Below are 24,569 nucleotides of genomic sequence, written 5' to 3' on the forward strand. Positions count from 1 at the left end.
GTACACGGGCCTCTCACTGTTGTGGCCTCTTCCGTTGCGGAGCACAGGCTCCAGACGCGCAGGCCCAGTGGCCATGGCTCACGGGCCCAGCCGCTCCACGGCACGTGGGATCTTCCTGGACCGGGGCACGAACCCGTGTCCCCTTCATTAGCAGGCGTACTCTCAACCACTGCGCCACCAGGGAACCCCTCTTTATTTATTTTATTTTTCATTAAAAAAATTTTTTTAACATCTTTATTGGAGTATAATTGCTTTACAATGGTGTGTTAGTTTCTGCTGTACAACAAAGTGAATCAGCTATACATATACATACATCCCCGTATCTCCTCCCTCTTGCATCTCCCTCCCACCCTCCCCATCCCACCCCTCTAGGTGGTCACAAAGCACTGAGCTGATCCCCCTGTGCTATGCAGCTGCTTGCTTCCCACTAGCTATCTATTTTACGTTTGGTAGTGTATATATGTCCATGCCACTCTCTCACTTTGTCGCAGCTTCCCCTTCCCCCTCCCCGTGTCCTCACCGCTTTCTTTATGAAAATGGTATATGGCTTCCCTTTAATTTTCTGATTCTGGTTTAATTGTTTGCTTGCATCTCTGTCTCCCTGCTAGGCTCTAAGTTCTTTTATTGTAAACATTATGTCTTTTTACAGGTTTTTTTTTGAGAATAATGTCTGACAAAGCAGGTGCTGGTGACACATTCTAGTCTATGTGTGAGTGTGTGTGCTTTGAAAAGAAATATGCCCCCCCCAAAAAAGTGCTGTGGCAGCAAAAACAACACACAACAGCAACAGCAACAAAAAACACAAAGAAACTGAGGCAATAAAAGCATATGGGTAGAAATTGAGAGTAAAAAGAAAAATGAGAACTGGAATAAATATTTATCTAAAGTCTACCTTGGCCTACTAAAGGAAGAGAGGGGAAGGGTGGAGCTTTCCAGAAATTTCTGCAGATGTGATTTTATTTGATATTTTCAAAGATGCCCCAAGGGGGAGACTATACAGAAATGTCTGAGTTTGAACGACCTATGATGTTTATTTGGGTGGTAAAATCCAAGTTATGTGAACCAAGATGACAGGAGAAGACCAATCCTTCCAAACTGTGGTCAGTAGATCCCCTCTTGGTGAGTTTTACTACAGGCAGGTCCGCACTCATACAAGAACAAGGCAAACAGTCCCCATAAAAGGATCAGCCCTGCTGCGTCCTGCCCGTCAAGCTGCCACAGAGAATGCGCTTTGTTGCTTGGCACCGGGAACAAGGAAGCCACAGCCTTCCTTGTACCAGCTCTAGGGGCTTTGTGGGGGGGGAAGAGACCCAGAACATTCTGCCCGCCCCACACGCCTACCTGATCTCCTGACTGCACTCTGGGGGGCAGCCCAGCCCCCCAAGTCAGAACCTGAAAACTGTTCTCCTGTGCTCACCCCCCAGCCCTGAGTCACTGCGCTCCCTCCCCACCCCCAGCTCCTCCAGCCGCTGCCTCCCCCCACCTGCAAGTCGAGCTCTTAACTCCACCTGCATGTCCTTAAAGGAATTTCATAAAAATATTAATCTCCTTCCACTTCTTCATTAAAAACCCAAAAGGTTCCCTCAGAAGCTCAGATAAATTGACGGTATGATATGCAAAGTATGGTAAATATTTATACCTTAAAGAAAAACATTACTTTTACTCACATCCAAGAGAATAATACCACAGCCATTTGATATTTTACTTCTGAATATTCATTCAATAGAAATACATGACTACTGCTAAAATTGGTTCTATTCTGTGTTCTCCTTGAACTGTCCATTCTAGAATTCCCACAGAAACTTATTCTAATATGTTTTATGTTTAAACTCCTTTATGAATAATCCTATTATATTTATCAGTAGCAAATTGTACTGTCATTTTATTATCAATGTATGACTGATTAAATTAACAATACAATAATTTTTCATCTATTTTAAGCACAAAAAGTAGAATTTCTTTGGGAATACACCAGTTAATGAATGACATAGATAAGGCTTTTTTACTGTTTATGCATTACTGATTATTAGAAAGACACTAGGTTTGGTATTGATTTTATTACTAATTTTTACTTTTTATAGATTTTTATTACACATATTTGATTTATGTTAAGAAAGTTTAACATAAACAAGGAAATGGTAAGGGAAATTGTTTTGTTACAGCAATATCTCTCACTCATACTTAGTTATACACCAAATAGCACCACTATCAAAAACTGTTTGATAGAAACTGTTTAAATTGTATTGGAAATGAGGAGTTAGAATCCACTAGACCTGTAAACAGAAAGCCACTGGCTTTGTCTACACCTGCACCAGTGCTTGGGGCTCCTTCCTCGATTTGGTGCTCTGGAGGGTTTTGTGTTATTTATTTTTGTTTTCTGGTTTTGTTGATGTTGTTGGTTTCTTCCTTTTTTTCAGATATTCAGGTAAATTTGTATTGAAACTTGTAAATAGCAAGTGCACAAATCGATATTATACAGTTAAGTACACTTTTATGTAATAAACACACCCCCACCTGACCAGCAACCACATCGAGAACTAGAACTGCACACACACTCTCGCCACCAGGCACACCCCCTCCCCTCGCCAGCATGCACACTTCACTCAAGGGGAGAAAGAATGTGAACCAACTTCTAATGACATTAATGACCATCTAAACACTATAGATGGTGGGACCTGTTTTGAACCCCATGTGAGTGGAGCCACGTGCTCTTTTACTTCTGACTTCAGTACTATGCTTTTGAAATTAACCCATGTTAAGCCATGGAGCCAGAGTGCTTATTTGTATTTCTACATGTGCTCCATTGTATAAATATATACGATCAATGTATCCATTCCTTACTGATGGCCATTGAGGTTGTCTCACATTTTTGGCTTTTACAAACTGCAGCTTTGAGCATGTCCTTAGATGAATATCCTTACGCAAACCTGTAGGTATATTTCTAGGGAGGAACTACTGGCTCGTAAGATATTTTCAGCTTTAGGACATGCTACCAAACATTTTTCCAAAGAGAATGTGTCAACTTACCACCTTTGTCAGCAATGTATTAGAGTTCCAGTGACTTAACATTTCTGTTGATGCCAGGTCTCCTGTCTTTTTATTCTATAAAGTTATACATTCGGATGTGGGATGTAGTGGCATCTATTTGATATTCTGCATTTTTCTCACTGGAACTCTTTAAACAATCTTTGTTTGATACACATTCTTCAAATATCTTTACCCTTTTTAAGTTTGCCTTTATCAGGCTCTTAAACATATGTTTTGAAGAATAAAAGTACTGAAACTTAATGTAGTCCAATATATCTACTTTTTCCTTTGTTATCAGGTTTTTTTGTGAGCTTGCAAAGTCTTTACCTGACCCAGGCTCATGCAGGTGGGCTGGTGGAAAAGGGGAAGCTGTATTTTCATAGAAGCTTTATGTTCCACCTTTCACCTTTAGCCTGTAATCATCTTGCCTTGATTTTGTCTATGCTGTGGGGCGGGGATCCAGATTCACTTTCCCATATGAATATCCAGTTGAGCCATTTACTGAAAAGATCTCAGTCTTTTCCCTCATTGGGCTGCAGTGTCACCTTTGTCGAAATATCAACCAATATTTTCCTGGGCTCTGTGTTCTCTGCCATTGGTCTGTTTTCCCTTGGACCAACACCACCCCATTTTAAAGCCTGTGCCTGTATAATAAAACCAAGGGTATCAGGTGTGCGGTGGAAATGCATTGGTTGTGAGTCAGGCCTCTCTTTGTGAAGAAGTTTGAGAAGGTTTGAGAGGAGGCACGACCTGTGCTGGAGAGTCTGCTCTGGCAGCTGGATCTGAAGGAAGAGTGAATATGAGGTTTAGGGTTTGGAAATAGGTTTCCTTTCACTTTCCCCTCTGACAGATCCTGGAAACAACTTGCATACCTTAGGGTTACGCTTCCCCGGCTTGAGGTCACTGTAGACAAGGCTCTGGAGAGCCCAGCCTCTGCCACCTGCCAAGACACAACTGCTGTGACTCTCCCCACCACACCTGTTCCACCAGGTGCACTGCCGGCTGCCCCCTGCTTCCCGCACCCAGCTCTCTTTCGGGGGGGCACCCTTCCTTCCCCCAGTGTGACACATACTCAATCTTAAGTCACATGTTACAGCAAATCGTCCTTGACTGGATCAATGAGAGACTCAACATGCTCACAGTGAAGGCTTTCTCTGAAAGGCTGCTCTGGGGGAGAAGCCCCGTATGAGCCCAGAGGACTGTGGCTTCTGCTGTGCGTGTATGTGAGCGGGAAAAAGCATGGTACATGCGCCAGGACCCCCCCCCCCACACACACACACACGAGGACACAATCCCGGGATTCCCTGGAACGTGGGCTTCAGACCTCAGTGGTGAAAGGAAAACAAGCGACGCATGTGAGGAGGGTGGATGGGGTGTCTGTGGCCAGTGAGACTACAGACGCCTTCTTCCTTTTTTTACTCTTTTCTGTAGTTTCCAGGTTTTCTACACATTATTAATGGCCAGAGCAAAACCAATCAAGTAATGGCCTGATGACTACAGAGAGCACTGTATTTCAAAAGAGAATAATATATTTTAAAAATAAAAAAAGAGGCTGGAAAAAAGTGAAAGTTGAAAAAAATTTTTTTCAGAACAAAACTTGAAACAGTTAAACTAAGTGCCAGTGAAAGAATCTGCTGCCCTGTGACACAAAAATATATGTATACACACACATCACACACCTATGTACATACACACCCATATATAAACACACATACATATATACATATACAAATTATGTATGTATATATCAATATTGATTGTATAAATACAACACATAAATATAAAAGATTACATAAATCAGTGCATACAAGTGTAACAGGGGATTATTTAGGAAAACTGGAGTGCTTCTGTTGGATTCTTATTTTTCAGAATTTCTTCCCACAACATCAATACTTTGAGGGGAAAAAAAAGAAAAGAGAACAAAAACCCAGGCTACAGGAGGAAAGCAGGTATATACCACACTTAGGGAGCTGCAATGAGCGCGTGCATAGAACTGAATATTTTACTTGATAGAGACGTTTCATTTCATGACATCAGACAACAGAATAAGGCAAACCTGAAAAATGAGTGGAATGATAGACTACATGAGGCTGAGCGAGAACCAGAGCAGAGATTCAAGGGGGTCATCACAGGAGGAAGACGGGAATGCGCGGGGGCCGCCGGGGAGGGGGCAGCGCCCTGGAAGCTGCGTCTGCGGGGCTCTTGCTCTGTCCAGGGCCGGCCCTGCCCCTCACACGCAGCCGCAGTGACCGTGTGCGCCTCCCTCAGGCAAAGCGGAGTTACAGCCAGAGGCAGCAAAGCAGCCTGCATGCCACTGAGCTGACAGTTTAGAGAAAACACTTCATTCTTCCTCAAAAAACCTCTCACACTAGAATTCGGGGTTTTCCTCGTGCACCTGCCCAGTTGCCTGAAGTCACGGGTGGCTACTAGTACTGCTGCCTCCACCGACTTGTGTTTGTTTAGTGTTTTCAAAAATAAACACCCTGGGGCTTCCCTGGTGGCGCAGTGGTTAAGAATCCGCCTGCCAGTGCAGGGGACACGGGTTCGATCCCTGGTCCGGGAAGATGTCACATGCCACGGAGCAACTAAGCCCGTGCGCCGCAACTACTGAGCCTGCGCTCTAGAGCCCGCGAGCCACAACTACTGAGCCCCCGTGCCACAACTACTGAAGCCCGGGCGCCTAGAGCCCACGCTCAGCAACAAGAGAAGCCACCGCAGTGAGAAGGCCGCGCACCGCAACGAAGAGCAGCCCCCGCTCGCCGCAACTAGAGGAAACCCGCGCGCAGCAACGAAGACCCAACGCAGCCAAAAATAAATAAATAAATTTATAAAAATAAATAAATAAATAAATAAATAAAACACCCTTTTCACATTGTCTGTATAACTGTATATATAATTTTACACTGAGTGACCCTCACAACAATACGGGGAGAGAGGGCATGGGCGGTCCTGTTACTTGTATTTCATGGAGTAGCCAGTAAGCTGGGCGCCCCCCACGGTTAGAAGCCCGACCTGTGCGTCTCTGAGGCTGCCATTTCCTCCACAGCTTGACAACCGCACCTACTCTGTCCGTGACTAAAACAACTGGCGCCAGCGAGGTCAGTGAGCGCTCGCGGCACACCAACACACAAATAATGACAATGTTTAAAGAATGTTTTAAAACATTGGTCCATCTGGAAAATGTAGCAAAAGAAAGCATTCTGTTTACATGAATGTTGTAAACCAGAACTTATGACACTTATAAGTGAATCAGTTGCCAGGCCAAGTGTAGTGAAATTCAATGTTCTCCATAACAAGCAGGTTTAACTGAGTTGATGGAGAGTGCTGCATCTGCCCGTTTACCTCATATTCCTAACTTTTTAAAAACAGAAATATAGATTATCTTCTATCACCTTAAAAACAACCCACAACAACTCTTATGGAATAATTTTCTTCTATTTCAAAAAATTCAAGAGAAGCTGTGCGGACCACCATTCCCAGGTCACGTGGTTAACAGAATTAAGGGCTGACATGGGTGACGACGCAGCTTTGTATTAAAAATCCCTAAATACTCCTCCTCAAATCAGACCTACTGAAAGCACAGACAATGAAGTTTCTGTGCAGAAAGGGTGCAGTTTCTCTATCTTGTGGATGTTTCAAAGACAACACAAAATATTTCACATTTTACTTGAGACAGGTTGGCTTTTCATTTTACCGGGAGTGATCCTGATTTATTAGCGTCATCCCGTCTGTAGCGAACCAGACAGGCTAACGGTTGTTTTGCATAAGATATTCAGACGACGACAGCATTGCCACCACAAAAAAAGCCCTTTGGCCTCCCTCTCATAACTTACAGATACTGCTCATAAATCTTCTGTGACATTCTAATCAGCCCCAAGGTGCAGGGGTGCAATTGTCTGTTCTTTGTGGTGCAGATATTCCCCCATCACACTCAGTGTGGGTAAGTGCTTTTTATTACCAAGTTTAGTTCAAGCACATTTAATTAGATTGATAAAATTATGATCTGACGCCATTGGAGTAAAATGATTTAGCCAGCCTCAGAGCTACTTCCATTCACAACCTAGTGCAGCTTCCAGTGCGCCATTAACATCTGTATCACTGGCTGGGGAAGGGCACAGCTAGTCTTAGTTCTGGTGCGCCAGAAGCAGAAGAACAGCTGCTTTGGCTTCGGTAAATACGGAGCATAAAGTGGGGAAACCCAGGGTAGCGTGCTGGCTGAAATGCATTCCATGCCATCTAACTTCAACAAGCTTTCCCTGTGAGGAAATGCTTCCACAAAGGCTGGGTTGAGATCAGGCTGGGCTGAGATCCTGGAATTCTTAAAGGTAAACATTCTTTTTAAATGAATGTTTTTACCTCAGAGCTTAGCCAAATGATTAGCATGACTAGCTACGAGTTATTTAGAATAAGAGTAGGTAGATGGATAGAGTTTTGAAGGAAACTTCTAGGGTGTAACTTACAGGCTCACCTGAGAGACATCAGCATTTCAGAGGCACACACTTAAAAAGTCAGGAGACTTTAGAACTCCTGGTTCCTTCTCCTCCAAGATTCTTGACTGAACCTAGACTCTCATAACACTTATATTCTCAGCATCCTGGAATTGCCGGATTTCTGCTTATTCTTGTGATGACTACCTTTTCCACTTGTGAAGTTTCCAAGCCCTTATGAGATCGGACATATTTTTCTGCCCTGGACTCCTTGTCATTTTGCTCCTGTGCTCAGACAATAAATATACACTATCAGAGTCAGACCACGGGACACTGAGGTAGCGAACTGAAGCCTAAACACCAGCCGTGAAACCTCATTTCAACAAGAAAACAAGACCCATCTTGAAGTAACCTCATCCACTTAGTGATACTAAGTGGCAAATATTGTTCGGAATTTTTTTTGCAAATTCTATAATCTAGGTTCCATAAGAAATCTATTTCTAAAATTACATAATATGGCTGATTTTATAATTACACAAAATGAGTCTAAACCTAGGCCTGGAAAGGATGAAAACAGTACTTCCAATCCGAGTGTCTGTGTGTCTGTAGAAAGAGAATGAGAGAGGGAATCCCACAGTGATCCTGCCTTTCTGACTTGGGGGCGTTTTCGGAACTAAATTCAGTGCAAGTAGCTTTAGTTCATTATGTCTTCGTTCAAACTAATAATAAATGGTCTTCAAAGGGGTCTTAAAGAGGAGGGGCCTCGGGCTTCCCTGGTGGCGCGGTGGTTGAGAGCCCGCCTGCCGACGCAGGGGACACGGGTTCGTGCCCCAGTCCGGGAGGATCCCACGTGCCGCAGAGCGGCTGGGCCCGTGAACCATGGCCGCTGGGCCTGCGCGTCCGGAGCCTGTGCTCCGCAACGGGAGAGGCCACAACGGTGAGAGGCCAGCGTACCACACACAAAAAAAACAAAAACAAATAAAGAGGAGGGGCCTCCACACAGCTCTTGTCCCCAGAGAGCATGGCCCTGCACTGAGCAGCTGTCAGGTGCTTGGCAAGAAGAATAAACACGGAAAAGAGGGAGAGAAAATTAAATAACGTCAGACCACGTTACAGAGAGTCTCACTCACTCGTTCATTCTTTCAGTCTACAGATATTTATAAAGCTCCACCCATGAACCAAAGTTACGCCTACCCTTGAGCAGCTTATATTTGTTAGAGATTAAACGTGGAGAGGGATAACTCATACAGTCCTGTGCTTAGGGGCCATAGACAACCTCAGTACCACAAACCCTGTATTTACCATTCTTCAAGTGTTCTGTTCAAACTTTACTTTCTCGTATTTATCAGGGAGCCAAGGGGAGCCCTCAGTTCACAATTCTAACTAAAATACAAAAAGCTGGACGAACTCGTGTTCAATCTTTGGAAGTGAAATAAAATAAAAGAGATGGAAAGATTATATAGTTGGCCCTGAAAATAATGGGCCAAAAACACATCTGAAATGACAGACTCTGGGTCCTTTAAATAGCTTAACTCCCCCAAAGCACTACAATCCCAAAAGACGTAAAACGTTTGCACAGTTGTGATCTACAGCCTTAAAACACTTTGTCCCCACAGAACATACGACAGTGAGGTTTGTCACGATCTGATGCTCCCAGCAAGCAGCAGCCTCCACTGGCAGGCCGAGTCCCCACCCTGCGCAGAGCAGCGTAAGCCCACCCTGCAAAGTGCTGCCTCGGACGGCCAGGAGGTGGACCCGGCCGGCGCTCACCGAGCCGCTCACCGCTTCGTGGGGGTCGTGCGGCACCCGGAATGCATGAACACCTGACCCTGGGGTGGCTGGGCGTCCAGCTGCCCACTCCGTTGCCCGGGCATAGGGGCAGATCTCAGCAGGCTGCGGACAGGGCTGGACGGTGCGGAGGGGCACTTCCCCCTGGGTCACCCGCCCGTCTTGCCGGCTGAGGAATTAAACCACCCCTTGGTCCGGGCTGTATTTTCATAGCTGATCGCAGCCTTGGAAGACAGAGGTAAGTGTCTCACATCTCACACTTATTTTTGAGCTTTAATATACACTTTCAGAGATGCATTTGTAGTTTGCACGATGACTATGCATTTAGATTGGGCTGGCCTGGCCTTCCTTCATCAGCTTTGCTAACATCTTAACTGAAATCTCTTGTCAATGCGCAGTATAGGCAAGAAGGACCCTTTACAGCAGCTGCACGTGCAGGACACAGTGGTCAAGCGCCACGGGGCCGGCCGCAGAGGGCCTGGCTCTGGCATGGGCCTCCCTGCAGCCCTGGGTGGTCACTCACGCCTCTGGTCAGTAGCTCCCACCTACGGGATGGCAATAGTAACAGCGCTTCGAGTTTGTTACAGGGACTCAAAGATGGAACCCATGTGAAACGCTCTGCACAGTGCCTGGCACAGAGAGAAACTCAACAATGCTGGTGCATAACTGGTCTCATAACACTGTGGTTTAACAATATGATTTATGATTAAATGACTCTGGTCCAGGTGTTAAATGAAAAGAATAACCTGAACTATACCATGAATATAGAAATAGTTAATAAAGAAACATAAGTACTGTAAGGCCATTTTTTGAGGGACTAAGGGGATAAATATATACCCCCAACATTTTTATAATATAATACACACATATATGCATGCACATATAAAAATATGTATGTGTATAATTTACTTATATATGTATGCACATGTACATGTGTATTATATATGATTTTATGTATAAATATATTACATGTAGATGAGTACAGACATACGTAGGTGTAAACAGACAGATAATTTATGTGTAATCTTAGATGTTCTATGATTGGGTTATTTACAGGTTATATAAAGCTATTTCATATTATTTTAACTTGCTCCTTCTTTCCTGAAATGTATACACATTGCATTTAATCACTTAAAAGTACTCATGGAGCCCAGGGCATAGTAGGTCCTTAATAAATTATTAATGACAAACTTGCTTCTCTAATAGCTTTAACAGAAAAAGAAAAAAGCCTCTACATATTGGGATTTCGATGTTGATTTTGTTTGTTGTTGGAAGGTAATCTTAATGGTTTTGTTTCCTCCTGAATGCAGAGGACGTGACACATATCTACTCATCATTTGTCCAACTAGTAGACCTGGGACATTCGTACCAATAACTCTCCCTTGCTTTATTATGGCTCTAGCATGAATCATATCTTCAATGATCCAAATCCAGTCTCAGTAAATAATTAAAATGAAAAGAAATGAGGCTCACACATCTGCCTTGGAGATTTGTACGATTGTGGACCGTATGCAAACTGATACAGTTATTTATTACAACCTTCATTTTAGTAAACCCGAGGGTGAAATGAGCTAAGTTTATTTACCCTTTACATTTACTACTTATCAAAGCTGAAGTGTTTCTTATCTCTTGAGGTTCAGTGTACTGATCTACATACTATTCAGTTGGTAAAGAAACTTACAAAACTGTCATACCAACATCGGAATTGGCCTTTGGGAAATATACATCTCAGAATTTAACAGTAACCAAATTTTTTGACTCAGAGGTAAAGTTTTATGCTTACTTGGCTCAATTTCTTTAATTTAAATTAAGCGAAAAAAACAACTCCCCCTCAAAAAATTAAATGGATTTATCCAGCCTTTGAACACCAGAGAATTTTAATGAACTGTCCATTTCTTCCTTTTATAAAGTCTAAAAAACAATGGGGAAAATATTTGAAAGTTTGAGATGATACTCAGAAAATTTAAGGTCACTTTCCCATTTTATTATAAATGTTATATTTTCCTGTCCTACTGAACAAGTAGCAGTCAGTATCAAAAAAGGTTTTAAAATGCAAATTGATTTTTCCCATTTAACAATCATTTAACTGAACATACTATAAATTTCTCAGACTGGGAACCTCATTTGTATGTAAAAAGCAATTTTGTTATTTAATTTTTTCACTATAACTTTAAAGCTGTTGTGCATCTAGATGTGCATTTAAAACAGAAAAAAATCAAATATATGTAAAAATTAAGCCACCTTACATGCTGTAATATTACGCTTTATGTAAACAGGAAGTAGTTCTCTTAATTGATGTAACATTTGCCTTTGAACTGCCAAAGGCCTCTCATTCCTGATTTTTCCAGAAAATTTTAGACATAAATATACATTGTCTTTGAAATCATTTGGTTCTGCTCGGATCCTCAAACAAAAGGTGACTCCCTCCCCTACCATCAGCTATTGAATACTTTTTGGAATGAATTACATGCTAGATTAAAGACGCACCTTTTTTTTGTTCTGTCTCTGGTCTCAGTTTTATAATATATAAGACTTACAAATCATGAGAGAAATCAATTCCAAGAGGCAGAACAGCACAGAGATTAGGAACAGGGCTCTCTGCTCGGGTTTCCTGGAACCAAATCCTGACTTGGCGACTCTGTCTGTGAGTTTGGCCACCTTTTAACCCATCTCTTCCTGGTTTGCGTCTAAGTAATGTGATACCCAAACTGCATTCCTCGTAAGGATGAAATGGGTTACCTTGTGTGAGGCTTTGGGAGCGCAGCCTGGAAGACGCAGGGGCCCAAGGCTGCTCTTGCCTGAGCTGTCACCCATGCGGTGGGAGCACCTCAACATCTAATGGTCATCAGACTCATCCACAAGCTGGGTCACGCTCCCGGGTGGGCTCTCCATAACATCTGCCTTTTGGAGAAGTGAGCTCAAAATAAAGAGTTTGCGAATTTTATCTGAATCACCATGAGAGCTCTTGGGAGGATTTAGGCAGCGAAGTGTCATGTTGTGATTTTCATACGCTTAAGGATGAGTCGGCTGCTGTGAGGGAGATGAATGGGGGTCATTTCATGGGTGTGGGTGGAGGTGACTTGGCGTGCATGGAAGCGACCTGAGCGGGCAGATGTGCTTCCTGGGTGGAGGTGATGGGACTCGATGTAATGCATGTGGGGCGGGAGGAGGAGAGGCAGTGAGGAGGGGCTGAGGCAGCGTCCAGACTGCTGTCTGAGCTCCACCTCCGCCCATGTGGGTAGCCCAGAGCATCCTCAGACGCACAGCCTGGCTTCTGCTCTTGTTCTCTCTTCTGTGCTCTCTTTTGCCCCAATCCCTGGGCAGTTCTCAGAACTGTGGGGACTCTCATACATTCTCTCCTTACACTACCCCACTTATCATGAAACCTATTCAACGCGTAAGCCAGCTCCCCGTGGGCTAGTGCAACGCAGAGCCTGGGCTCATGCTCCACCGCAGTGCAGTGCGCCCCTCGGCAGTCCTGGCAACGTCGCCCACGTGACGCCCAAAGACATGACGCCCAAAGCCTTAGTACCGAGCCACACGATCCCCGCGCAGCTTTACCGGTGGCAGCAGGGGGCCTGCAACAGGGCACTTCGACTATAACCAAACACTTCTCCAGATGCTTTTATGACGTGACCAATCAAATGTATTTGGTTGCAAATTGTGGGTTTTGTATATCTCAGTTACTTACTTTGTATTAAGTCAGTAAGATGAAGAAAACAATACCTTCTCCAGAGGACAACTATCATCCCTGAATGATGTAACACAGACAAACGTTCAGAAAGGTGGTTCTGAGTATCACTATCATGCCACCAGACCAAGCGCAGTCTCTGTGGCAGCGCCGTCTCCTCCGTAAAGACTGACCCCAGTCCAGGCACACTCGTTACTTCCTCTGTCACCTCTCCCCACAGTGTTTACATCACGCCATCTGTCTAGGGCCCCGTGCAGATGACCAGGCAGATGTCCTGGCAAAGCAGGGATGAGTTAGCGTGTGTGCAGGCCTCCCGCTAAGAGCAACTCCCTGGTTGCCCTGTGCCCAGAGGAGAGACCTCACACACTTTACGGGTGGAATCCAAGACACGTTGTCTGCTTCCCTCTCTCTGAAACTCTGCTTCTCTCTTTCTCTACCCTCAAATCAGGACTTAAAAAGCTATGCTGTGCTTCATTTTTCTCATAATTGTCATGTAGTTAACCCTTGTGTTGAATTTCTATGACACCAATCCACTTATTGGCCGATGTAAACCACCTGCTTTGGAATTCTGGAGACCAGGCTCCAGATGGCAAATAAGCATGTGAAAAGATGCTCCATATCAAATGTCACTAGGGAAATGCAAACTAAAACAAGGAGATCCCACTACACACCGATTAGAAGGGCCAAAATCCAGAGCACTGACGACAGCAAACGCTGGTGAGGGTGCGGAGCAACGGGAACTCTCGTCACTGCTCGTGGGGGTGCAGGATGGTGCAGCCACTTCGGGAGACAGTTTGGCAGCTTCTCACAAAACTAAACATACTCTTATCATATAATGCAGCAATCATGCTCCTTGGTATTTACCCAAAGGATCTGAAAACTTATGTCCACAAAAAGCTATACACAGATGTTTATAGCAGCTTTATTCATAATTGCCAAAACTCGGAAGCAACCAAGATGTCACTCCGCAGGTAAATGGATACAAATGGTGGTTCATCTGACAATGGAATATTATTCAGCTAAAGAGAAATGAGCTATCAGGCCATGAAAAGACATGACAAAACCTTAAATGCATATTACTAAGTGAAAGAAGCCAATCTGAAAAGGCTACTGTGTGATTCTACCTATATGACAGTCTGGAAGAGGCAAAACTATAGAGACAGTAAAAAGATTAGTGGTTGCCAGCAGTTGAGGGGTAGGGATTATCTCAACAGTGCCTTATTGACTCTCAGGAATGCAATAATTATTTGCAAAAAAGAAAAAAATAGATTAAAATGACGGCAAGGAAAATAAAAAGTATGGAGGAAAGTCGATTATTTTTTGTAAACATTTATATGTTCATACCTAAAATGTTCAAATAATTTTAACATGACCAAAGCACTATACACAAAAAAGTCAATAAATTAATATTATAATAGAAGCCCATGAGATCTATTTTGCAAATATCTTAAGAGCAAAAATATTTTATATGTAGAAACACTATGTAGTTTTCAATTTTTAGAAACTAGGTAGTTAGATTATTTCCAATTTGAGGCAGTTTTGTAGAGCAGCAATGAAACTCTTGGTATAAATTGTGTGTGTGTGGGCATGTACATGTGTGTGTGTGTGTGTGTGTGTGTGTGTGTGTGTGAACTTTTGTTCTTTTTGGCTTTGTGTTATGGAGTTATTATTTTTTAACACGAGTTTGAGAATGAACCCAAACTTTTGACCCTTTTAAGAATATTATTATATACTGTAAATAGCATTCCAGAAAACTTACCCCACTTCACAAATCAGTGATATATTTATTGAACATCAGTGTGTCATGCAGAGTGGGTGATAAAAAAATAGACTGGGCATTGCCTTGAACCTCACGGAACTTACAGTGAGATGGGAGATGCAGAGGAAGCTCATGTTGAATTACGTTTTAATGTTTTGGGTAGAGTGCTTAATTTCTCAATATCCTCTTGATTGCATCCCTCCAAATTGAAAATGGCAGCACAGTCAGGATTTGCTGTGTAGATTTCATGGTCTAGGTGCTGATGGAACCAACATGATTCCATATGACTCACCTTCTAGACTGCAGAGCTTATGGTAAATGGTCAGAGTGGCTGATATGGAATAAACTGGCGTTAAGATGACCACACTGCCAGAGACGGGCCCTCACACGCTGTGGGAGAGGATCTCGCACTTTGGAGCCTAGAGTTCTCACCAGCGCATTCCGTTCCTCTTTAAATCTGCAAAGACGGGCATGAGCGTTAGAACACTTACCTTTACACGTTGGGGGCTTCCCCCTGTTACTCCACAATCCATCTTCTTGACACACAGCTGTAGCCTGTTGACCGGCGTCCAGCTTAAAGCCCTCGTTACATTCATAGGTCACTTTACTGTCCAACGTGAACTCATTCCCCGTGAATGAACCATTTCCTGGGGACTCCGGGATTCCACAGGACACAGCTGAAAAGAAATGAAGCAAGCACAGGGTTATTCTGACAGACGTTATGAAATTTTCTTCTTTTCTTTTTGTATTTTTCATCTCAAAGATGTATAAAAACTGTTAGATATTTGCATTTCTCACGTGTGTCATAAGTATGCACATTTCCAAAGTTGTAAGGGTCTTAAGAGTGAATGGGATACAATGGAAAATGGGTCAAAATACAGTATCTTTAAATTTATTATTCCAGAAGGTATGTCTGATGGCTCTCACACAGTTTAATCACATGGACACACCTTATCATATGGCCGTGGTCAAGAGAACAGTGTGATGCATTCTACTTTATTTAATACTAGAAAGAAAGCATAGAATAATATCTTTACCATCACAAATGTATCACCATATTGACCCCTTGGTTTCGAGACTTCATAGGAATCAGAGTAAAGAATCGCCCACCTCAGGTCTCAAAAACCTCCCCCAGCTTAAGTCTTCCAGCCCACCAACTTGCCAAAGACTCATTTTCCTTAAAGCACCAGGAAATTCTGTTAAATGGCAAATATTACCTTAGCTAAGAGCATCAAAGCATCCATTGTCATAAAATGTATTAGTTATAAACTATCTGTCAGAAAACAGGTCTGCGGAACTAAGGAATTAAGGGGAGATCTTAGAACAGAAGGCTCAGTCCTACAGAGATACGCAGGCTAGCTTTTACATGAAAGGTCAGGCAAGAAAGGGGTATGAATGAAAAAGAAATTTTTAAAAACTAGTAAGATGGAGGGAGAGGTCAATATGAGTACTTCCTTCTTAAATTTACTAGCTCTGATCCAGACTTATCCGCTATGAGATAAACAAACAAACAAAAACAATTCTCAAGTTAAATAAGTTACAGTAAGGAACACAGAGTAACGCAAGGGGATAAGAAGGAATTCCCAACAACACACCCAATTCAGGTGCTCGTCAAAGGGAAGCTCTGCAATCACTAAATTAAGGATCTTCTTTTACTCATTCAAAACCTAAGATATCATGGATTTTAAATCATCATGGGTTTTTAATTTAGATTATTTAAAGATTTTACCACAGATTACAATGAGAATATACACACAGTATGATAAAGCTGGAAGGACTGGTTGAAAGAGTTTACATAAAAATACAATTTACAGGTAAGGAAGAGAAAGATAAAATGACTTGCCTGGGTTAGCACAGCGACTTTATTTAAAACCTGGGGCCAGGGACTTCCGTGGTGGCGCAGTGGTTAAGAACCTGCCTGCCAATGCAGGGGACATGGGTTTGAGCCCTGGTCCAGAAAGATCCCACATGCCATGGAGCAACTAAGCCCATGCGCCACAACTACTGAGCCTATGCTCTAGAGCCCGTGAGCCACAACTACTGAGCCCGCGCACCTAGAGCCCGTGCTCCGCCACAAGAGAAGCCACCATAATGAGAAGCCGGCGCACTGCAACGAAGAGTAGCCCCCGCTCGCCGCAACTAGAGAAAGTCCGAGTGCAGCAAAGAAGACCCAATGCAGCCAAAAATAGATAAGTAAATAAATTTATAAAAAACAACAACAACAAGAAAAAGTAACACCTAGGGCTGGAGAACAGACCTGATTCCCAAGTGAGACCACCTTCTGCTCTACAGGAGCCCAGGCCACCTGTGGTTCAGTGTCAGTTTTTTGGTTGTTGTCTTTGTTATTTTTTCTTTATCAAAATCTTCAATGAATGCAATGGGAAATTATCAGAGGAGTAAAAGAAAATGTAGTGCTGATAAAAATCAAACTTCTGGGAAAAGCCAAGCTCTAAAATTTCTCTTGTGCTTAAATTTATGATCAGCTATTTCAACCATCTGAAATATACATTGTGTGTGTGTATGTGTGTGTGTGTGTGTGTGTGTGTGAAGCATAATAAAAATTTGCAAATGGAAAACAAAAAAACATAGACATATGGACATCATTTTGGACAAAGTATTGAAAATAACTGAATTATAACCTTTGGCTTTCCAAAGCCACTGCTTTGCCAAGGCAATATATCAGTGTGAAGGCTCCTAAGTATTTTGCAAAATGTTCAGCTTAAATTACTGAATATAGTAAATGTCCTTTACGATCAAGATCTCAGAGTATTGCCAATGTCTTGTCTCCTCCCCATTTTCTCTGAGATTTCGCTCTAATAATCATTTGTTCATTCTCCCAAACCTTAATTTCTCTGCCACTCACTGAAGCGTGCCCAGCGTCCTGCTTCCTTACAATTCTCATCTGGGGAGAACACTGAATGAAATGACATTTCTCTGGCAGGTTAAATGGGAAAGATGACATTCATTCTACAAGCACACAGGAAACCCTACCTTGAAAGGATTCAGACCCAGGAGGCCAAAACAGAACAGCTTTATAACTACTTCTGTTAAATCTGGAAGCTTATTGCACAAGTGAACCCTGATTCCCAGGACTTAAAAAGGTCCCACTTCATGTTGTCTGATCAACAACTGGGAATCTTTTTTGGCCTCGAGCTGTACGTTTTAGACCCTAGAGTGTCCTAACATCAGCCTATGTGGCAGAGCTCAAAACAGAGGTTGGCACTCTATTAAAAATGGAATTCTTACACTTCTGATTCAATGAAGAATAGATGGAACAATTCTCATAGACTTATAAATTTAGGCTTATGGGATGAAGGCAGTTTCCTGCTAAAATCCAGTATTCATTCATCTATTCATTCATTCCAGAAATTCTGCATGATAACTATTACATGGCAGATACTCCTTAGATAATTTTTTAACGTCAGTTAGCTAAACGTATACAACTTTCAAAACCTGGAGAATTTTCTTACTTTTGGCATAGCTGAAGGGAGTACAATTTCTTGTGTTTTTGTTTGTTTTGGTTTTTATTGTACTAACATAGCTTTATACTGTCTGGCAACCCAGACCAACGATCACATACTCATATCATGAAATTTACCTTCTGTTTGAGAGCACAGGTTTTAAAGTCAGACACCTGAATCAGCTCTAGCCTCTGGCATTCGCCAGCTCCATGACTTGAGTTACTTAATGACTTGTCTCACTGCTCTCAGGTTAATAACACTCACCTCAAAGGTAACTGCGACGACGGCATGAAATAATGTGTACAAAACCATTAGCACTGTATTGACACCATGTAGGCACTCAGTAAATGACAATATATTAACTTTATATGCATGCATCTATACACACAATTTTTACTTATTTCTTTTGTAAATAAAGACATGAATTTCAAGGAACAACTCCTTTTAATATATTTGTTAAAAGAGAGCAAAATGTAAATCAGAAGGAAGCTGGTTTATTTCTATTACATATCTCATGAGAGAGTTGTCATTTTGGTTTCAAATAAATGGAAGAGACACTCCAATTTCCATTGCTGCAGGCTCCTTTCATAGTACAAAATCCATGTGGGATTTTTTCTTTTCATATTTAAGGCCATAAAAGGAGCAATTTTTCTTGTCTCTGCAAGTTTAAAACATGTCTCTTATTGTTTCCTACTTCTTTCAAACACTTGTTCTCTGAAACTTACAATGGCTCCTTCTTTCTGCTGCTCCTCAGGCTCCAACACCTCACCGTTTGCTTTGCTTTTTCTTTTTTTTTTGTTTCCCCTTCAAAAAGCTCAGTGATTCCTGGGCTTGAACTATGGCCTTAGACTTGTGATTCTCATATCTTGACATCCACGTTATCACCAGCTGCCTACTGAATTTCCACTTGGGCTCTGCCCACGCCTCAAGCCAGATGTGTGCATATCCTAGGTTGGTAGCTGTCCCTCACACAGCTGTCCTGACAGACTGCCTCAGTAAACCATTCTCCCAGTAATTCGGTAAGTCGAGCGAGATCCTCTGATTCAGCAGGAAGTAGGAGGGTTCTTTCCTCCTATTGCTCTCATGTGGTTGACTGACAATCATTGTCTGAATATTTAAAAGTTTACTTCACACTCTCTGCTTTTTTCTCATTTCCCATTACCAGTATCCTAGTTCGCATCCCTGTTACCTCAAAATGGTCTATCTTTCTGTTATCTGGACCCCACTTGGAGGGCTAGGGCAAACCCAGAGGAAGGCCACCCATAATAGTATAAAACAGGGAAGAGAATGAGTGTCCTGGAGCAGGGTTTCCTGTGGCCTGGTTAAGGTAAGACGCATGGTAGGTAATAAGGTCTGAAATGGGGCATCCAGGAGGTAATCCAATAGGTACCCAGATCATAATCAAAAAGACAGAGATGAACATCGAATATGACAGGAGCATCGCCACATGGACCGCTGATCAGCTCTGGAGCTGGAGGGATGGAGAGCAGATGAAATGCATGGTAAAGAAGAGGATGTGGTGAGAGGTGCAGAATGGGATCTGAGCTGCAAGAAAAAATGGCAACCCTCTCTCACACTCTGCCTCAGGTGCATGGAAGGAAAAAGCCAGTTTCCCAAATGGTGACCTGTGAATTGATGAGAGGTCTTAAGTATATAGTGAAAGCATATGAGAGTTTCTGATTAAGACTTATATGTATATATGTGTGCCTTTATATATGTATGTGCACATATAGTCAAAAATTATGAGAATATTCTAGATTGTCTAGATTACTATCTATAATTGGGTTCTACTATATATCAGGGCCTGCATTTGCTCTTGTATTTATAATCATGTTGGAGCCAAGTAATTTGTTATAATCTAAGGAGAAAAATACCAGAGGCAGATAATATAGAAATCATGGGCCTGCTTCGAGTGAAAGCCAAATGACTTCACAGCAGGTAATAAAAATATAAGCTATATAGTTGTTCATACGGTAAAAACGATAAAAAGGTTGATTCTTTATATATGTATGTATATATATATATGTATGTATATGGATATATGCACATACACACAAACACTACAGAGTAGTATCCATTAGTAACATATCACTTTTCAAGTAATAATTGAGTTTAGGAAAAACATTATCAGGTTTCCCTGGTGGCTCAGTGGTTAAGAATCTGCCTGCCAATGCAGGGGACACAGGTTTCAGTCCTGGTCGGGGAAGATCCCACATGCTGTGGAGCAACTAAGCCTGTGCACCACAACTGCTGAGCCTGCGCTCTAGAGCCCATGAGCCACAACTACTGAGCCCACGTGCTGAAACTACTGAAGCCTGTGTGCCCTAGAGCCTGTGCTCTGCAGCAAGAGAAGCCACTGCAATAAGAAGCCCACGCACTGCAACGAAGAGTAGACCCTGTTCGCCGCAACTAGAGAAAGCCCGCATGCAGCAACAAAGACTCAATGCAGCCAAAAATAAATAAGTAAATAAATAAATAAAAATTAAAAAAAAAACCATTATCATCCAACTGGTTAAATTATTTTCTAATTTGAATTTTATAGGTTTTATATGCATTTAATTTTCAAATACAAACGTATAAGCATAATATGTTTGTGTATGTTTAATAACAGTATAATAATTCAAAACTAGGCACATGAAAATATTTTATAAAATACTGATTTAAAAGATCCATAAATGATGTGGGTTTGTATTGTATATGTACATATATCTATGTATGTATGTGTGAGCAGATGTACATATGTACATACAATCATGTATGAAACAATATCTACATCTTACTTTACATAGGATTTACAGTTTATATATCATTTTCACACCATTCTTTTTCATTCATTACTCACCACAAGCCTATTAGATAAGAGACCTTATTCTATTTTCTTACTGACAAAGATAGATGCTAGATTTTTTTTATGATTTGTCCCAAGTCTAACACTCACTAACTCAAAGACTGAGGTCTCAAACCCATGTCTGCTGAATTTACATAGAATCTTCTATTGCATTTCAATAGATTCCTAGACCATTATAATTGTCTTATTTTCAATTTTATACCTGCCAGATTAGCCTTCATTAATGTTTTCATAACTTTATGCTCATTTTAAAACTATAGTTTCCTATTTCCTAAAACATTAAACTTAAATTACTGTTTTTGGCTTTCAAGGCCAACCAAAATCTCCTTCTGAGTCCCCATAATTCTCCACTCCCCCCAAAACTGAGCTGTGTGTGGCCAGCTGACCCTAAGTACCCACTCTCCCTGGCTGGCTCACCCTCACTTCCTCACCTTAATTTTTTGGTGTCTTTCCAAAAAATACCTTCCCTCATCTGTGCCTATTTAAGCCCAAGATAGCAGACTGGTTTCATTCCGTGTGTCTTACTCTGATTGGTAGTATTACTGGGTGGAAGAGTTTTGTTTTTTTTTAAACTTAGCAAGTATTTATCTGAAGTAAAGTCCTGCTTCCCAGAGACATGGGAATGCAGTTTCTACAGCTGTCTGTGTAAGTATTACCTTGGGCACGGCCTTCCTAAAATTACTACTAACTTTGAAATAAGTATCAATAGGGCTTCAACAGTGCCTTCTGGGGTCCATGGCATCAGATTATCACCAAGACGCCTCTTCTTGGGTGGATGTTCAACATATCCACATATTTTGTGATGGTAACATTTCACTATCGACTTTCTTGAAACAGAAAATTACAGTTTTTTTTTTGCAGAAATACACACTTTTTTGGTACTAACTGCTGTCAAATGGGTTAATTGCCAAATAAAAGTACTAAAATTAAACATGAAATATATGGTTGTGGATTTATCATGCAGTAAATCCCAAACCTCTAGCAAGAGCATTTGTACCAGTGTTTCTTACACTTTAAAGTATGTATGAATCCCAGGGCTGTTGATAACATGCGTATTCTGAATCCACAGATGTGAGATGGGGTTTGAGGCTGCTTCTCTAAGGAGCTGTATGGTCTCAGAGGATGAAGGGTTCAGACCATCCTAAATGCTCCCTGGAAGGCTGCTAAGCCTTCCAGTCGGAATGCACTTGGTTTTTATCATCAAGCACCTTCCCTGACAGGGAGGTGTTGTGCTGGGTATGGAAACGCCTGAGGAAAGACGGATGTGTTGTGGATGGTTTTCTTCCCGCTCACCCTGCGCTGGCTGAGAATTCTGTCCCCATTTAAATGAGACTCTGGCAGACCTGCAAGTGCAAGAGAAGGCCTGCTAAGCCTATGGGAGCCCATTTTAAAGCAGCTACTAATAACAACAAACAAGAATAACAATAACAGTTCGTTAAGATGGAAAGTAAAGAGAAAAATACAAAGCAGCCTAAGAAGCCAGCACACCAGACACAGAGAAATGCTGTCCTTGATAAATAAGATACATATTCCCTCAAATAGGAAGCTTTGTTTTTGTTACAGGAGATCCTTGCACTTCCCCCCAAGCTGCTCTCTACACTGACACATGCTTTTAAAGCAAAACCTTGGGACATTCTCTGTTAACAATTTATGAAAAATGATCTTTGGATCAGTAGTTCTTGAGTTTCAGCCCCAAATCTGTAACCTATGATCTGTGTGACCCAGAGCATATAACTTAAAAATCTTTGATCCTCAATTTCCTCATTTGTATAAAGAAGGGCAAACTCAAAGTACTTTTTGAGAAATTGAAAATCTACAAAGTGCTTTGCTCTTTAAATAAAGTTCATTACCAAATGAAAATGGACTCACCCATAATTTGAACATGACCATATTCATCCACTCATTCATTCATTCATTCATTTTATCTACTCTGCCAATCTCTGTCTTATAACTGGTGCATTGAGACCACTTACATTTATTATAATTATTAATATGTTAAGACTTATGTCTGCCATTTTATTTTTTTTGTTTCTGTTTTCTTTTCCTGCCTTCCTGTGGGTTACTTGAACATTTTTTGAACTTCATTTTGGTTTACCTACAGTAGTTATTTTTTGGCATATCTCTTTGTATAGCTTTCTTCAGTCATTGTTCCAGGTATTAACTATATGTACACAACTTCTCAAGTCTATTATTGTCAATATTTTACCAGTTTGAGGGATGTGTAGAAATCTTACATTCTTTTATATCCCTTTATCTGCCCCTATTAATAATATCTTTTAATTATGTTTTTCTGTATACATTGAGAACTACATTAGGTAATGTTATAATTTTTGCTGCTGTTGTCAAACACAATTAGAACACTCAAAAAGAAAATGAAAGTCAATTGTATTTACCCATACTTTTGCTCTTTTGTGTTCTTTTTTCCTTCCTGATGCTCTAAGTTTATTATGTTTTTTGTTGTTGTGTGTTTAGAGAATTTCTTTTAGCCTTGCTTCTAACGTAGGTTTGCTGGCAACAAATTCTCTTAGTTTTTCAGCACTTGGTAATGTCTGGATTTCCCCTTTATTCCCGAAGGGTTATTTTTGCTAACTACAGAATTCTGGATTGATTGTTCTTTCCTTTCAGCACTTGAAGAATATTGTTTTATTTCCTTTTGACCACCACGTTGTTGATGGGAAATCTACTGTAAGTTAGATCTTATTTTCCTATAGGTAATCCATTGTTTCTGTCTGGATACTTTCAAGATTTGTTTTCTTGCCTTTAGTTTTCAGAAGTTTGACTATCTTGTGCCTTGGTATGCATTCCTTTGAGTTTCTGGCATTTGGGATTCACTTAACTTTTTGAATCTGTTAGGTCCACATATTTTGCCAAATTTGGGAAGTTCTCAGCCATTTTTCCTCAAGTTTTTTTCAGGCTCTCCTGCTTTCTCCTTTCCTTCTGGGACTCTGATGACACAAATGTTAGGTCTTTTGTTTTAGTCTCACATTCTCTGAAGTTCTTTTTTTCCTTTCTTTTTGTTTCCAAGTATATTTTCTCTTTGTTGTTCAAAGTGTAATTTTTATTTTTCTATCTTCAAATTCACTGGTACTTTCCCCTGTCTTCTTCATTCAGCTCTTGAGTCCACCTACCAAGCTTTTAATTTCAGTTGTATTTTTTAGTTGTACTCATTCCATTTGTTTTCTCTTCATGTCTTCTATTTCTTTGCTGAGACTTTCTATTTTCTAGTTGATTCTGCAGGCTCACAACTTCTCATGGAAGCATGTCTATGAAGGCTGCTTTAAAATCTTGGCCAGAGAGTTCTAGCATCTGTGTCATCTGGCATTGGCTTCCATTGTCTCATCTATTTAGTTTGTTATCTTCCACTTTCTTGGTATGGTAGGTGATTTTGCATTAGCACTTGGGCATTTTGGGTATTATGTTATATAAGGCTCTGGCTCTTATTTAAATCTTGTGTTTTGCTAGACCCTGCTTGACGTTGCTCCAGTTGGTGAAGGGAGCTTCAACCTCCTTCCTGCCAGGTAGCAGTGATAGTCCAGGAGGGTGGGGTCCTTGCTGGGCAGGGTGGGAA

At 41.5% G+C, this 24,569-nt stretch overlaps 1 protein-coding gene across 1 annotated transcript in view; it reads right to left on the minus strand.

Annotated features, from left to right (window-relative positions):
* The window catches only part of CSMD1 (CUB and Sushi multiple domains 1), a 611,399-nt gene that overhangs the window by 72,831 nt on the left and 513,999 nt on the right, over positions 1 to 24,569 (minus strand). The window contains exon 45 of the mRNA XM_028481319.1: positions 15,184 to 15,369. Coding sequence (XP_028337120.1) covers positions 15,184 to 15,369 — 186 coding nt within the window. The remainder of the gene's footprint in view (positions 1 to 15,183; positions 15,370 to 24,569) is intronic.

This window comes from Physeter macrocephalus, chromosome 20, assembly GCF_002837175.3.
Source record: "Physeter macrocephalus isolate SW-GA chromosome 20, ASM283717v5, whole genome shotgun sequence".
NCBI classification, from domain to species: domain Eukaryota; kingdom Metazoa; phylum Chordata; class Mammalia; order Artiodactyla; family Physeteridae; genus Physeter; species Physeter macrocephalus.